We start from the raw sequence: 16,857 nt of genomic DNA on the forward strand, positions 1-16,857 counted from the left end.
CATTGGTCATTAACAACTTTTCAGTAAAATGAATTCGCTACAGATTATTTATTTATTTACGCTTGTTAAATGCCTAAATCATATTGAATCGCCACTATAGCTACAGTTGACTTACGATCTAGGGAGTGATAGAAGCGAAATACAAAACAAAGTGCAATATTCGAGATGTTAGATGGACTCAATGGAGATTGTGGCTCAAGTACATGGGGCTCTTCGGTGCGTCGACATCCTCGAAGTCGAAATCCTCCGTTTCGTCCTCGTTCCAGCGCACCGTGCGATCACCACTGGTTTTTTAATCGATCGGTTTTCGGTGGAGTTGCGGGGAGAGAAAGTAAGTTCAGAATATATAGACTTTGTCGCTGTGAACACAATAAGAATTTGTGTGTGTTTTGGTTGGTACTCTTGTCTCTGGCATGTGCACAAGATTCGATCAAATCAATCAAAAAACCAAAAGTCAAAATTAAAAAACAAACTCATTGGCAACAGAAAACGGTTAATAACGTTGGTAGAACCTGTTCAAGCCGGCCGCTGGGGGAGGAGGCGGCGGTGGGGCGGACCTGGGCGGCGTGCGTCGGGCGCTGAAAGATCATGGAAATCATTATCAATATCCCAATATCACTACCTCAAGGTGTCACAGAAATCTCAAGTGGACCTAAGTTTTTTCATTTCATTGAATAGATCTTTCCCGGTCAATCAACTTCGTCATAATTACGATTCAGTTTCATTCATAGGTTGGTCAAGTTATAAAGATATTATAAGATATATGACACTTGAAGCGTTTTGAGATTTGCTATAATCATTTGGACGGTATACATTTTAATGGAAATTTTTAAGACCCTACTCATAATAGCTCCACTTCCTAAGAACTATTGCAGAACTATCTTACAGAAAGTAATGATCTACAGTAGGTCTATAACGGTGCTCCAGTCCGAAAAACCATCCGAAAGATAGCGGTTTTTATAGATTTATCTGGAAAACCCAAACAAAGATCGCGAGAATTCTGTAACACCCTCTAGTACTAATGACTTACGCCGCAACGTCCGCATCCAAATGACCAGCACCGTAGGCATCGCTTTCATCCAAGTCGAATTCATCGGTGCCGGTGCGTTGACTATAGGAGATATAAGGTTATTTAGATCTAAGAGGTACAGAATTTATTTCAGAGAAGAATTACTGGGTGAGACTCGTGGGTGTTTGTGGGTGGTGCAGGTGCTATTGTGACTTTGGCTAGGGATTATCTTGGGTTTGCGGGACTGAGACACTCACAGGCGCTGATTCCGCTTGTTGACAATGTCCTGCACAGCTCGGGCGGTCAGCGAGACCTTGCTCTTGAGACGCATCGGCGTCCGGGGCATCGGAATGGCGGCCGGAATGTCCGGATTTACGCTGAGCACGGGAGTTATGGGACGCCGTACCGTTTCACTGCTAGCTCTATCCGCATTGGTACTACGTCTGGCATGCGCAGAGGGGGGCAGAGAGTGAGCAAAGTGAGGGAGAGGGCTTCGGACTTCGGGGTCACCAACGGGGTCACTTACAACTTGGTCTTAGTACGGAGATTGGAGCGAAGGCTGCGCGGATCGGGCCTCTGTTCGGGACTGACACTTGACTGATTATGGCTATGGCTATGGATCTGATTCTGGTTCTGGCTCTGGGTCTGCCACCCTCTGTCCTCGTGGGCATCCTCAAAGTCGAACTCCTCAGTGCCTTGCCGGCGACTTGGGGTTAAGGGTATAAGGTAAATCAAAAGAGCAGGGCGTATCTAAGGACCTCGACTTACAGGGGCGTCTTGATCTTATTGCGCGACTGCCAAATATTGAGTATCTTTCTAGTCTGACTGCTCTCGCGGTCTCGCTCATGGGAGTTGGCCCTACTGGGTCCGCTGGATGAGCCCCAATTGTCATCCTCGGGATCGTGTCGCCTGATATGCAACATGGAATGGAATGAGATGCGGTGGCTCAGCCGAGGATGGCTACTCACAGCTGCTGGCGACTGCGACTGCGGACCGGCGTATTCAAGGCGGAAACGTCGCGACCCCTGCTCAATTCCCGCTCCCGACTCCGCTGATCCCGTTCCCGCACCCGCTCCCTGTCCGTATCCCGCTGGCTCTGCTCCTGGCGCCGCTGAGGTTGTTGCTGCTGCTGTTGCTGCCTCGATGGAGTGGAGTCTTCATCGGCCAGGTCCAGAGTCTCTTCAGTGGCAGTGCGTCTTCTGTAAGGTTATACAATTCAGAGTCAATAGGTCAAGAATAGGTCAGAAGGTCTTAAATGTAATGATTTCATTGAATCTGTTGTGCCAAATAATTACATCTTTAAAGTAAGTCAGTAATCGAGGTCACCACCAATTATAATTTTAATCTGTGCGGAAAAATAGTAATATTCTTAACTATGAAAAAAGAAAACACGATTGAAATAAAATGGGGGCACCAATCACCAAATTAAAATATTTCAAGTAAGAAGATCCAAAACTCATTTGAAATGATCGAGGTCATCAATCATAAATGAGTTTAATTTGCAACGTAACCATATCAAAAAATATTATGAAGAGTGATTCCAAAAAGCCATACACTCATTAGAAAAAAATTGGCCACTTTTTATATGAGATAATTAAAAAATCGGGCTCAGCAATCACTATTATTACTTTAATTTAAATTTTAGAAAAGATTTTAAAATGTTCAACACTCAATTGTTAATTAGAAACCAATGAATGCCTAATAAAAATATCCATATATGACAAAAACTGATATTCTGATTTAAAAACTGGTTCCCAACGTTTGACTTACAGTGGTGGCTTTGGTCTCGCAGTGCTGCTGGTGCTTCTCTCCCGGCTCTGGTCCCTCTTTCCACTCCGCCCGCTGGCCGCCGAACTGCTCGTCCGCTGCTTCTTCCGGCCACGACTTCCGCTCCTCTGTTCCTGCTCCGGACTCCGGTCGCTCCTCCTGTGCCTGCCCTTATTGCGCGCCTGGGCCGCCTGCATCACGTTTAGCCGCGTTTGGACAGTGATTAGGTTAAGGCCCACCGGCGTGCCAATGGCCCAGAGGAGCAGCGTGAGGAAGATGAAGAAGGTCAGGCCGTTGATGAAGTCCACCATGTTGCGGCAGAGGAAGGTGCGGCTGGCGTCGAAGGTGTCGTAGAAGGGTCGGCACTTGGTGGTGGTGTCGCCCAGCTGAGACTCCATGGTGGCGCGACTGGTGGTCAAGTAGGCCTTCAGGCTGTGGCGGTAAAAATAACTTAGAGTATCTCCAAAAGGACAATAAAAGTGTATTGAAAAATTCGAAACCAATATGTTGTGCTTTCAAAACAATTGCTTGGGTGCAAGCAGCAAGGGTTTTGAAACCATTAAAAAATGTGCCGGAATGTATGCTAAAATATATTTAAAGGCAGTCAGACACTGCCGATGATGTGCTTATTTTTTCAATGCATACTTTTAGGCACCTTTAAATTAGATTTCCTTTTTGTGATTTCTTATTTATTAATTTATTTTATTTATTTATTAGAAAAGTTTTATTTTTTTGAAAGCTTAATATTATATAGAATGCTTTATGCAAAATTGTAAGTAAAATCTATTTAAACAAGTTAATTTGCCAAAATCTATTCAACTTTACTTAGTACTTGAATTTACCAAAATAATAAATACGACAATTAAATGACAATTTGATTGTTTATTGGCCATATCGTTTAGAAAGCACTTGAGTTCACAAGTGGCTGCAACAATTCCAAACAGAATACTAACGACACAAGGAACTCAAGGCCAACCTTTAAACGACAAAGTACATTTGGACAAGTACAAGCCACCACTGGCAGCAAAATATTTAGAATTCCTGCCCAATTCACCTATCATAAATGCGATTGTGTGTCTCTGTGGCAAACGTAAGTGTGCACTTGGAAAAACACTAAAAATGCAATCATGACACTTGGTAAACTTAATCAAACGATTAGGACTTTCAATTATCTGATAAAGCCGGAAACTATGTGCAGTGCTCCCGAGTGCACCACCTACTACCATTGTTTGAGTTGTTTGTTTCTCTGCCAGTTGGGGAAAGAGCAACACAATAATAAAACTCAAACACGCAGACAGACCGAGAATTCAGCTTCAAGTGCGCTGCAGGCGGTCGGAAGAGTGGCTAAATGGGAGCACTTTTGAGTGGGTGGGGTCTTGACTCTCGGTCGAAAATCACTGGGACTTTGCCGCAATTAACAGTGGCCAGACCATTTTCAGGTGTTTAGTGTTTTGATGTTGCATATAATAATGAAAATTGAGGTTTAGAGGTTTATTTTCATTTGAAATAAGTGGAAAAGTATGTTGTGATATATATGGAAATGCTTTTTCTTATGGATTAAACCCAAAAAAATTCGATGTGTTCTGTTTTTTGTTAAGTTAAGTTAAGTGTTTGTAATTTAATTAAATCATTTACTAGGCTGTCTAAAAGTAAGCACTGCAGAATAGAATTTTAAAACTTTGAAACAATGGGCTTATTGTACTTTAATTAAATTGTTGCATCCTTTTGTACACCTTTATTCATGATCTTTAAATCCTTGCACTTTATCTGGAATTCCTGTGTAAATGGAAGTCTCAACATTTGCATACCTCGTTGTCCTGCTAATGATTTCTGGGACCCACACTTTGATAACCCCTATATAGTACTATATCTTACCGATCCGTGTAGGCTCGCGTCATATTGTGACATATCTCGCCGGCCTTGTTCTCCAGGTAGCTCTGGATGCTCTTCAGGTGGTTGAGCGTCTGGTTGACCTGCTTGGCCCAGGGATCCCGCTGCAGCTCGAGGGCCGTCAGATGATATAGTATCTCGTTCTGCAGGTTCTCCAGGGGCTGGAGGATCGAGGCCTGCAGCCGCTTGGACCGGCTGCCCAGTGTGGTCATGCGTGAGGACGTGGCCACATCCTGAATCTGGCGACACAAATCGGATGAGTGAATTGAATTGAATGCGGCATTATGCAGTGCACGTAGTTCCTTTACCCCTTCGACCCACGACCCCCTCTACCCATTTTAATTGAAACTAATCAGGTGGGGTGATACGAGTATGACCAACACCAGCTGCCATCCTTACCTGCAAGGCCACCCGCTGCATTTGATCAATGAACGTGGCCAAATCCTTTTCGGGCGTGGGCGCACCCACGCTGCTGCGGTACGTGGTCAAATTGAACGAGGACGTTTGCAGCATGTTCTCCAAAATGTTCTGGACGGATTGGGTGAGCGAGAGGAGCGTTCGCCCGGACACGGAAATCGCATCGATGGCAGTGGACACTTTTGGAAACTGGCGCAGGTCGGCTATTTTGCTGGTATTCACGAATGCATCCAATTGAAAGACATTGTACGATGCTTGATTTTGCTCGCAGCCTCTGTGTTGCGTCAAAGAAATGTCAAAAGATTGGATGGAAGCCTCAGATTCGCATGTGCCCATAATATCTACGGGAAGGGGTTGGTGCATCCCTGTAAATTCGGCCATTTATACCCATACCAAACCCCACATGCATGTGCATTTTGTAGCTGCTCGGATAATTGGAATCGTGCTTAAAATTTGCGGTTACAAGTGGGTGGTGCTGGGTAGTTCAGGATTGTTTAGGGTGGTTCAGGGTGGTGTGTTTTCAAGTGGGTGGTGCGTGTGGCCAGTTGAATTGGCATTGGCGTGTTCCCTGCAAAATTGAGTGCCATGTGGCTAGGAAATTTCACTGGGCTTTCAAAACTTTGTGGCTTAGGACCGACTGCTCTGTTCCCCTCCGGTTTATTTCGGTTCCGCTCCGGCCTGCACCCTTGAGTTCTTGAGTTCAAAATGGGATGGATGGGATTTCGAAGCCGAATAACTTTGCAAGGGAGTGCGTTGTGGATGCCCAGGGTTCCGACATAGGAAAAGTTCCAGAGTGGCAACAATAATCACAGAAATGGGTAATCACAGTGGAATCGATTAAAAGCTTTTGGTAGGGTATTTGATTGGCTCACGAGAAGATTTTTGAAAGTGCAGCCAGGCATTTCGGAAATGGAAATATCTATTAAAAGAGGGGATAGATGGAATAATTCATACAAACAGCATGCTTAGAGGGTGTATATTTTGAAGATTCTAATGAAGTTGGTAAACCTATTTTTATGAATCTTCCTAATTTCCCTCTTAACTGCCAATCGATGATGAAACCATACACATTGGTATACGTTCATTTTTTCCACACAGTGGAGCATCAGGTAACTCGGTCTTTGGGGGGCAATCAAAATTACAGGCACGTACAGTATCAAAGTAATTGGATAACAAAATTCGTTACTTCAACGCTGGCTGGGCATTTTGGGGCTTTAACATTGGGCTACCTGGGAACTCTGGTTAGTGGACATGGTCTTTGGACTCACCTCAGGGCCTGGCCAAGACCCACATTGACCACCGAGCGATTGACGCCAGCTGGACGCAGTAGCTCTCCTATGATCCCTGTTTGGGGCTCCCGGGCGTATGCGTAACCCGGTTTGTCCAGCAGTTTGTTTAGCATGTTGTAGTCCGGATCATAGAGAGACCGGCAGACGAAGACCTCGGCATTGCCGCCCACAGCCAGGGAAAATACACCATAGAAGGTCAGACCAATGCTGGCCAGGCAGATGAGCATTACGGCGATGAAGAAGACCACTCCGGACTTGACATTCGATTCGCAGAGGAAACAGCAGTAGGACATCAGCATGAAGAGCATCACCCAGACTATCACCGTTCCCGCAATCCATCCCACACTCCAGTAGGAATCCGCCCACTCCTTCAGTTCGTTGTAGGCGGGCTGCATGGATGACCAGGTGCCCTCCAGTCGCTGCAGCAGTCCACTTATCGTCGAGGTCAGCTGCTGGGCATTGGCAGTCGTTCGAAGGCGAATAGTCGCCAACTGTTCTAACGTATCTGCAGATAAGTTAGAGCAAATTCAATTAGCATCCACAGACCAGAACCCAATGACACTAATTAATATTGGGGCTAAACTTGAGAAACTTCTGTGGCTACACAGTAAAAAAAAAATTGTACGAGTAAATTAAAATTGAAGAAATTAATTTTTGATACTGTCATTATATGTTTTGGTTATTTTCTGGCTGTCTTACCATATCAAGAGAGTTTAAAGCTCTTAAAATGGTGTCTTATCTTAGAACAAAATATATTGTTGCATACTTTTAGATACTTTTACTTTTTGAGCCCATTGAAATTTTAATAAATATGATAATAAATATTATTATTTCAGATACATTTCTCTGCCTGTGAGTTCAGCTCTATGTCTCGGAAATTGCATTGCCAAAATCATAGGGTTTCGAAACGGGGGGGTTGAATGGGAAACCTGACACCTGTGCTATTGATTGAATTGTACACTTTAGCCAGTTGGCATAATTGGGTTTTGGCCAGGGTACAATATGGATTTTGATGTAGGGCTGGCGATTAACTTGGCCCGATGGAATGCCAAACTTAAATATCTGGCCCCGCACATCCTTTTATTTTGATTGCCGTACTCACAGTTCCGTTCATATGCCGTGTCATGTTTAACTTGTTGCGGGAAATTGCTGAAAATGGAACGTGACACGCCAACTTCCGATGTCAGATTTTTGACAGTGGCACCGAATTCAATTTCGCCCAAGTAGCGCATACGGAAGATGCTCTGGTCCTCTTGCAGCTGACAAATTGTCAGCGTTGTCGTCATGCCGTTCCGTTGTCCAGGAAATAAGATATTGCGGGTGAAATTAGAAAAACAGTGAGGTTCGAAAGGGAAAAAAGGAAAAAGGAAAGGAAGTCAGAGTACAAATTATTTATACGTTGAACTAGAAATGAAGGTTAGCTGAGGGGAACCGAAACTAAGGATACCCTAGCAGAAGTTGTCTATCTAGTATTATATTAAAAAGCCTTGCCGATTACACATGTTTTTTCTGAAACTAATAACACTGATCTGAATGTTGAATTCAAGCTTTCCAATATAATATTTTTAATAAAATATAAGAAAAACATATTTTAAGTACATACAATACTAATTGCATGGTTTAATATGAAAGCGTTTAAATAAAGCTAGAATACAATAATTGTTGTCTTACGGAATAAATTGAACGGTTTTTCTTATTTACAGTTTATTGTTGCCTGCTTTTAGACAACTTTTGAAGTGATTTAATAAATGATACAATATAAAACCTATAAATATAATCATTACATGTATTACAAAAATATTAAATATTCATTAAAAATTAAAAAAAAATGTTATATTTAAAATCACTTGAAGATTTCCATAAGTATGCTGTGAAAAAAATAACGCAGTCCTCTGAAAAAATGCATCCCACTTCCGTTTACAAAAAATATTGTTGCATACTTTTAGACAGCTTTTTAAGTGATTTAAATTCCAAGTTATTTCTTTGGAATTCGTGTTTTTTTTACGCCCAAATATAATATACTCTGCCAGAATATCCTCGAAAAAAGCGATATAATCGAGCGGCGCAGCGGGGGCAAGGACTCACAGTTTTCAGGGCGTCGACGACGCCGTTCTCCTCGAAGCTGCGTATACGCAACGTGTCGCAGAGCGGGCGGTCGCGGTACGTGCACTGGCGCTGCAGCACGGACAGCTGGATCTGCAGCTCCTCCATCCTGGCGGCCGCCTCCTGGGAGAGTTTCAAGGCCCTGCCCACCGTCTCCTGCAGCATGAGCACGCGATAGATGAGCTCCGCGTTCGCTGACAGCGACAAATGCACGAAAATATTATTATTTGCGGCGTTATTGTAGCGTGTTTTATTTTGTGGGTGCTTTTCGGGGATTCAAGGAGTCGCAGGAGCATGATTCCAAATTACACATTGTGTTCGATGGCGAACATAATGGAGTTGTCATCTTGGCAATTGTGTAGGAAGACTCTAGCCGGATCCGGCGGCCTCCGTTTGCATTCCCCTAATGAAATTGGGCGCAAACAATCGCTTTTTGGCCGAGAACCGCTGCCAACATATTTACCGATGGGCTGCGTTTTGCGACTGCCTTGGAATCTGATTTTTCAGATTGTTTGCTCTCGAGTGGAGGGTATAGTTTGGTCGGGAGAAGTGGATCTTAGTCAGTTTTTTGGGTGGTTAAAAGGATGATGAAAAAGCATTAAGCCTCGGGGAATAAATATTTTGTATAAGGTTGTGTAGTAAAATATTTCTAACCTATCATAACGTTTGTATTAACAATCAATCAATCAATCTTTGATTTGAAATAAAATATATTTTGTTTAGATAAACCCAAGTATTATTAACAAAAACTAATCAAAACTGAAGGTTGTCCGCTTAAGAGAGCGTCCGTTCTTAGAAACTTTAACTATTTAAGCGTTGTCCAATAATGGTTTCCCACACACTAATGCCTTTATAAAATACTAACCGCAATCAATGGAAATCGAAATACAAGTGAAATTAAGAGAGGAAAAGTGGAAAATTTAAAGCCCCACCCAAAGGTCACACCCTTTTGGGGTCGTAATTTATTGGGACTGGTTTATTGTCATGTTTGGAAAATAGCGGGTGGTGGATAGGATAGGCCTACTGGGCATGCAGTCCATGCAGGGCACTAACAATGGAATTTGGGTCAAGTCCGTAACCAGACAATCGCATGGCCATCCCATACCATACCATACCATCGCATGGGGAGCACTTAACCATCCGTACTCACCCAGGCTAAGTGTCGTCAGTGAATCATACGCCAGCTCAAGGCCAGTGTGTGCGGATATTTCCGCTTGAATCGGCTCGCCAAGGAGAACATCCACGTCTGAAAGATATACATATATATATAGATAGATTCGCACATTTACATCGCAGTGCGGGAAAAGTTGCAGCATAATGCATGGATCGAAGGCTATAAAATGGGCGGGAGTTCGAACTCGAGTGCTTGGCGACACAAAGTTGGCAAACTTTTGCCAATCGACTGAATTACTGACCTTCTAGATCTTTGACGACCCGCTCCACGGAAACGTGGAAGCCATTATCCAGTTTGTGTTTGATTTGTAGATGCGTGTCCTTCAGAAAGACCTCCACGTCGTGCACGGCTGACTTGACCATCTCGGGCGTCATCTCGATTCCGGCGGACAGGCGACTGTTGGCGTAAAATATGCTGAAGTCGCTCAGCCTGCAAAAAGGGGTTAGCAATGGCAGTTACTTTCCATTCTGAAAGTTAAGCTCTCAAGTTTTTAGAACGCACGTTAGTAGAATGAAAACAATCCACAGGGTGACCAGTCCGGCGCTCTTGCGGCACCGTAAACTCTCCTCCAGCGACTCGTCCCGGATGTTACAGGGGGCATTCCGTATGTGGTCCACCTCCTCCTGGGTGGAGCGACGACCACAGCACCAGGCACAGGTGGCAATGAGGGGGACCAGGGCCAGGATGGCGAACACGCTCATCAGCGCAATGAAGCCGGACTCGATTTTAATGGCCTAAAGTGGGGATAGATACTGTAGATATAGGTACTACCCCAACTCAATCCTTGAACCACTCACATTGGAGGCAAAGTCCAGCAGGCTGGTGTTTTTGTGTAATACATCGCGTATGGATTCTGCAAAAACAAACAAATCAGAATAGTTCCCAAGTCAGGGAAGTAATTGAATCTCAATCCACCCCTATTCTAAGTCATCTGATAAAGCTATTTTTCATATTACCTATGATAACAAGAATTTATACCCTGCTCAGAAGCCCAATTTTTTTTCTATGAAACTTCTATGAAACAATAGGTGTTTGAAATATGCTAGTAATAATATTACACAATGCCTAGAAGCCTAACCCTAGAATCCATTATCCCAACTGATTTTGGTCTAGAAAACTAGAAAAAGCTAGGACCTAAACATGGATCTATTCTTTAAAGACATGACCCTCTTTTTAATAATAAAATCTCTTGCACTTTTATTTTACAACCTGCTCAGAAGCATCACTCGACAAGGGGTCCGCCTGCTCCTCGTTCAAGTGCTGGATGACCACCACGTTGCAGAGATTGGCCTGGACCAAAGTGCGGGTGTCCGTTTCGAGGAGTTCCTGCCGCGGAAAGGATGTCATGAGGACGAAATTTCGGCTGGATAACTCGGGCCTGGCCAGTCGAGCGTACCGATAGAGATCTCCAACGTTGTGGGTGAGATTGAAGCGTCCTGCCACGCGACTTCCATCCGCCATCCTCAACTGCACCGTCGTAATGGCGGCTCTTTCGTTGAGCTGAAGGTTCTGGGGCTCCACTGGCAGGGGCAACATGCCCACCACAATCCGGGACGGAGGGCTGTTCAGCGGTCTACCAGGTCCCATGAACTGTTTCCGCGAGAGATGGCGATAGGGTTCGTTGGTGTGATCCTGCACGCTGAGCTCAACCCTGGGCACCCGAAGCATCTCCTCCGGAAAGTCCCCACTCAAGACGGCGCGAAGAAACCTTTCGTTTTCTGGAAGAGCATACGGCCTCAAGGAGCCATCGTCCAGGGAGAATCCCTCGGACCAGAGATGGAGGACCACAATGGTGTGCTCGTCGTCGGTGGGTTCGGACTCGGAATCTTCGGCCGCCGAGCGGGGAGGCGGAATGATGGGATGGGCGCTGCCGAGACGAACGCCATGACCCCAGACCCTCAGACTCCGGTCGCTATCGTTGTTGGTTATGGCCGGCGTGGAGTTGTTGATGTTCACCCGTTTGCCCACCGGAGAGACCTCGTGATCGGAGGAGCTGTCGGAGGCTCCTGCCTGGTAGCCATCCTGGTCGTTCTCCCGCCTCCGGGAATGTTGACTCATCAGGGACTGCAGATCCCGATGACTTCCATCATCCAACTGCGCGGATTCGGGGGGCTCCTCCTTTTTGGCCGCCGCATCCGATTCGTAGGTACTGCTGGCTATATCCAAGGACCAGTTGTTGGAACTCAAGTACCGGCGGGCCACCTCCTCACGCACCCCATGTCGCTCCATGAAAGTGCTCAGCTTCTGCTCATCGGTCATCTGGGCAGGCACGACCAATTTTGGGGCTCTTTTATTGGATGGATTGAATTTACAAACACATGTTGTCCGAAGTAGGATCACTGTAGCTAGGCCGACTGGGCCCCAAAATACTTGGGGCAGCCCCAACCTCTCACCCAACATGCATTTTTAATGGGAAAGGGGTCAGGGACAAGGGAACCACTGCTCGGGGATTAGTGCCTTAGAAACTATTTAAGCCTTAATTGTTTTAAACGTACAACTTAGTATTCGTGCACTGGGAAAAATACTACTTACGACTGGGTGGGCAAAAACGAATGTTATTTTAATTTGAGTTCCATTTTAAAATTAGTCAGTTGAATAAAGACACTAGGAATTTGTTGCCTTTAATACGTAGTTTTAGTTCATTTCTTAGTTACTTTTATATTTGTTTATCTGTACAAGGTACCTCAAAATGTTTGTTATAGAAATCAAATTGCTTAAAAGCTTATAAATTGCTTCGTCATGGCTAAATTTATTTTGTAATACTTTTCTTGGGTTTTTATAAAGTTTAATATTTCACTTATAAAGAATTAATATAGTTTTCAAAGGTGTCTAGAAGTATGCAGTAAAAACTAAATATAATATTAAAAATATAATGTTGCATACTTTTGGATACCTCTATAAGTGATTTTAAAGCCCTACTGATTCTGGGCAGCCTCAATTTATACTAATTTTTTTCTCGTGCACAACTTAAACCGGCACTTTCATGTGTGCTGAATAACTTGCCTACCTATCAAATGCTGTCCTGAATTTACATCTCTAATGCCTTCATTGTTGGCAAGCAGACACCCAGGCAACCCGGCAACCCCTTCCTTTGGTATCCTTCGAACCCATATATGCACACAAGGACACGGCCACGCCCACTGCGACAGGGGGCGGACGGAGGGGACTTACCCAGCGGCAATTCCTCGGGCGTGATAAGCGATAAAAATTCACTAACGTAGGTGAATATAAATGGTCCTGGCGCAATGTCCATGCCTGGTATGCTGTAGGTAAAAAATGTGGCCGGCGTTGTTGTCGTCGCTGCCGTCGTTGTTGTTGTGGCTAATGCTATTGTGGATCCTGCCAGGGCAGACGTCGTTGGTCCTCCTCCTCCTCCGCCTCCTCCAAAGGATCCAAAGCCCATCGCCATCGCTGCGGATGACGAGGACATAATTGTTGTTGCGGCTGGCGTTGGCAGTGTTAGATTACGCTGGTCCATCTTCGGCCGGATGGCTGACTTGTCCTGGCTGGTTCCCCTTTCTGCGAATGAATTAATGCGGAACAGGCATGACCATGAATAGCCGAGGAGCAACCGGGTAACCAAGGGGTAACCCAGGGGAGTTAGGGATCTGGCTAAACAAAAACCGAAACACTCACATAGGGGCCACACCGAGAATGTTGTAAAATATTTTCGGAATTTTATGTTCCAATTATGCATTCATATGTATGTTCCTCCGGCTTGCAGGCTGGGATTCGGGCCCCAAAAACACCCCCTAGTAATTCACAAAGACTATGTGACATTCGCCAAATTAATGAATATTGCTGCTTCGTGAGGAATTTTCACATCATTTTCACACAAATTAAATTTGTGCCAACTAGATTTTGTTTATTAAATGCAGAATGACCCTATTTTGGGGTAACTTAAAGGTGTTTGCTTCATCACATTACGTATGCGTAATAATTGTAGTTTATTATGTTATTTTATTTACTACAGAATGGTGTTATACTAATTATTTAAGAGCCTTGTTCTGATTTAGAAAAACAATTTTGTAGGTTTATTTGGCTATTAAAGTAAAGCAGGTATGAATTATACGTTTCAATTAACTTTTATAGTTATCTGAATGATATTGCTGTTGTATTGTTTCAATTACTTAATGAAGCGTTCGACATTTATTCTTTTTTAAGTAATCTAATTTATCAAGTTTTCAAATATATAATTCTTTTTGCCCAAGCATGGAGCTTTGAAAATTCGCCAATATTTATTAAGCATACGCAGCGTGTGCCCGAACCGCTTTTCTGTCAAGGTTCCGTTCCATTTAATTGTCGTCCCTGAATATTGCCTTGAATTGAATTCTTCACCTCTTAATTCTATTAATTTCATGTTTCGCTTTGCTACTATCTTGTGCTGTCTTTGCCCTTTCCAATGTTGTCAACACAAAATCGAGACGAAAAAGCAGGCAAAAAAGACTCTCTTTTTCACCTAATACAGTACACATATCAATGGGTAATGACTTTCAGAGACTGTGAAATTACTCTTTCTGTGTTTTTTTTTCTCTTACCCCCCTTTTTTGGGTCTGGGACTAGACATCTCTTTTGGTGCGGGGCCCGAAGAAGTGGGAAAACACCCCGGGCAGAAGCCCCCCAAGTGTCCGTTGGCAAACTCAACTCATTTGTTTTCCTTGACAATACTACGCTCGCCGTTTGCCGCCTTTATCGGCCATTCATGTTGGCCAATGGCCATACTAATTGCTCTGCCAGGGGACTTTCAGAATTAGTCCAAACCAATACAGATGGCTGGCCGAACTTAAACAGTCTTGAGCTGGAAAGTGGGTCATTAAAACTCGATACCCCGATGCATTGGTTGGTACTTTGCAATGGTTCTATCTATATATATATATATATATATACGTCTGGATGTCTTGCTGGCTCTGCATGTGCGATTATGTTAGCCAAGTGGACACGAGTCAAGGCGCTCGAATTTGCTGGCCAAGCTTTTCCGAAGGCAACTCGATACGCAATGTGTGGACTTGTTGTCGGCTATTATCTCCCTATTATTGTAGCCATTGCTCTGCTTGTTAGAAAGATATTAGTGAAAGCCGTTCAATGATAACGGAGGAAGTATTATAAAGCGAGGTGGCAGAGTTCAATGCATTGGGTCACAGCCAGTAAAAGGCTTTCAGAGCGGCTTAGAGTGGAGTTATTCACATTACTTTACAATGAGCTAGATATTGAAGTGGTAGGGTATGGTTGAAATATCTGGAGATTTAAAATCAATAGCTTAAGTGCCCAAAAGCGGACTTCTAGATTTGTGTAGCTATTGACAATACATCACTAAGGGGTGAAACAGCAAAGATGGGTTAAAATATCTGGAGATTAAATTCAAAATTTTAGGGGCTAAAAAGTTATCTACTAAATGTCATAGAAAATTTCTTAACAAAATAAAAGCTCCTATTTAAAATAGTCTTTAAGGCTTACTTTTAATGTAGCCACACTATTTTTTTACTTTCTTGAGACCTTTATATAGTACTAACATCGAAATTATTTTCTAGCTTAGCTTCAAGCTGTCATCCGTTAAAATCAATCATAATTTTAAGCAAAGATACTCTTAAAATTAAGATAAAACTTAAAATTAATTGCATACTTTTAAGCTTAATTTGCTTATGTCATTCCTGTGGAGTTCTGTGTAATATTTATGTGTATACAGGGAATACAAATTTTCAAAATGAAGTCAGCAATTTGCATCAACTTTAATGAGTCAGACTTAACGCTCCAGTTTGTGCTAATGCACCGGATCCGATTAATTAACAAATTGCACGCCAAATGAACTTACGCACCTCGTTTGGGTTCCCAATTAATTGATTGATGTTGATTCGAAGCCCTTTCACCCTTTCACCCTTTCACCCTTTCTCTTCTTCCTTTCTCGCCAAAACACTTGCACACACACTTTACACAGGCAAATATGGTGTGATTATGGGTTTGACTTTGCAAACCATGCTTTTTAATTGAACGTTATTTAAATTCGATTGCAATTAGTTTGATATGTTGATTCGTTTCGTTTATTTGAACACTCCGTTGCCGAAACGGAACCCGAAATTGAGTTGAAATCGATTCGTAATTGAGCACATTGGAATACAGGGTTTTTGGCCCACGTTTATTTAAACGCTTGCGAATTTGCGACAATTTTTCGGTGTTTACATTGCAGGCAATCAACCCGACAATTATCAACCAATTAATTATTCATTTTCACATAATTAGCAATGGTGCTAATGGTGGGTATGAGTGTAATAAATGTGTGTCCTGACTCGATTTACTCCGCGATTCTGCCACAAAGCTCGACCACCGCCGTTCGACGACTGAACGGTGAAAAGGTTTTAGGCCCAAATAATCAGCAAAGAAAACTTAGAAATTTTTCCCTGCTTTACTATTTGCATTAACCGAATAGCGAGTGAAAATGGACAAGAGGCGTATGGTGAATATTGGCTAGTTGGTTGCAATTTTTCTTTGCTCGAGGGAAAAGCACGTGCTGCTGGGGCGAAAAAGAATGACGGGTATCAAGATGGTAACGATACGAAATGTAGAAATATCCACAATTTTAAACGAGATTTTCTATTTCTAAAAACGCGAATTCTTCAGTTACATTTTTAATTTTGCCAAAAAGTATGCAATGTTTTCTGCAGAAATCTAATAAGCACCAGATGTTGTCACTCGAAGTCTTTCCAGCCGTCTTGAGATTTAACTTCGCCTAGTTGCCAGGTTGTTCTGCATTGCCTGGCTAAGAGCTCTTTAGTTTTCGTGGAAATGCCAAATATATCTCATAAGTACTAACGACCAATTTCGCAGTTCTTGTTTGTGTTGGCGGCAGGCGCCTTGAGCTTTGCATTAAGTAGACTTTACTTTAAAGTTGCATCAACGCCGAGCCAGACAAAGTTTTGCCATCGCTGAAAGCCGAAAGCGGAGCAGGCTAAACTTAAGCACCACGATGGCATTGCTGATGGAGATTCGAGGAGGGGTCGTCATTTTCCCCGCCATTTTCCTCAACATATTGTCAGAGCTCGCAGCGGGAGGCGCCAATGACAACGACAACGAAAACGACAACGACAACGACAACGCCTGCCTCCGTGCCAGAAGTGCTTTTCATGGCTAAAATTCAATTTCACTTTGATTTATGCATTTTACGTCAGATTTGCACGCCTGCCCCAAGAGGCTTTCAAACTTAAAGTCTGAAATGA

At 43.4% G+C, this 16,857-nt stretch overlaps 2 protein-coding genes across 5 annotated transcripts; both read right to left on the reverse strand.

Annotated features, from left to right (window-relative positions):
- Positions 1-33: 33 nt before the first annotated feature.
- prom (prominin) lies at positions 34-15,985 on the reverse strand. Of its 4 annotated transcripts, none has more exons than XM_070994592.1 (19): positions 15,463-15,985; positions 12,821-13,168; positions 10,447-10,502; positions 10,151-10,383; positions 9,891-10,078; positions 9,626-9,721; positions 8,458-8,669; positions 7,475-7,631; positions 6,352-6,877; positions 5,066-5,357; positions 4,652-4,905; positions 2,780-3,208; positions 1,978-2,208; positions 1,778-1,918; positions 1,536-1,715; positions 1,267-1,452; positions 1,031-1,111; positions 513-578; positions 34-284 (listed from the first exon to the last, which is right to left on the reverse strand). In XM_070994592.1, exons 2-19 carry the CDS (start codon positions 13,125-13,127, stop codon positions 179-181), a joined length of 3,741 nt encoding a protein of 1,246 aa, XP_070850693.1. In that variant the 5' UTR covers positions 13,128-13,168; positions 15,463-15,985; the 3' UTR covers positions 34-178. The 4 variants fall into 4 exon arrangements, with proteins under 4 accessions (XP_070850693.1, XP_016929830.2, XP_016929832.3 ...); XM_017074341.4 differs by having other exon boundaries at positions 34-359; XM_017074343.4 differs by lacking the exons at positions 1,267-1,452; positions 1,536-1,715; positions 1,778-1,918 and having other exon boundaries at positions 15,463-15,984.
- LOC108009746 (NSFL1 cofactor p47) lies at positions 10,820-12,007 on the reverse strand. The gene has a single exon (XM_017074344.3). The coding sequence runs from the start codon at positions 11,906-11,908 to the stop codon at positions 10,847-10,849; it is 1,062 nt and encodes a 353-aa protein (XP_016929833.2). The 5' UTR covers positions 11,909-12,007; the 3' UTR covers positions 10,820-10,846.
- Positions 15,986-16,857: the final 872 nt, after the last annotated feature.

The sequence above is a fragment of the Drosophila suzukii genome, chromosome 2R, assembly GCF_043229965.1.
Source record: "Drosophila suzukii chromosome 2R, CBGP_Dsuzu_IsoJpt1.0, whole genome shotgun sequence".
NCBI classification, from domain to species: Eukaryota; Metazoa; Arthropoda; class Insecta; order Diptera; family Drosophilidae; genus Drosophila; species Drosophila suzukii.

Coding starts and splice junctions, on each gene's coding strand:
- LOC108009746 (XM_017074344.3), bottom strand. CDS start 11,908: ATGACCGATGAGCAGAAGCTGAGCACTTTCATGGAGCGACATGGGGTG.
- prom (XM_070994592.1), bottom strand. CDS start 13,127: ATGGACCAGCGTAATCTAACACTGCCAACGCCAGCCGCAACAACAATT. Junction 1,716..1,777: donor AATAAGATCAAGACGCCCCT/GTAAGTCGAGGT, acceptor CTTAACCCCAAG/TCGCCGGCAAGGCACTGAGG. Junction 579..1,030: donor TTGGATGCGGACGTTGCGGC/GTAAGTCATTAG, acceptor ATGATCTTTCAG/CGCCCGACGCACGCCGCCCA.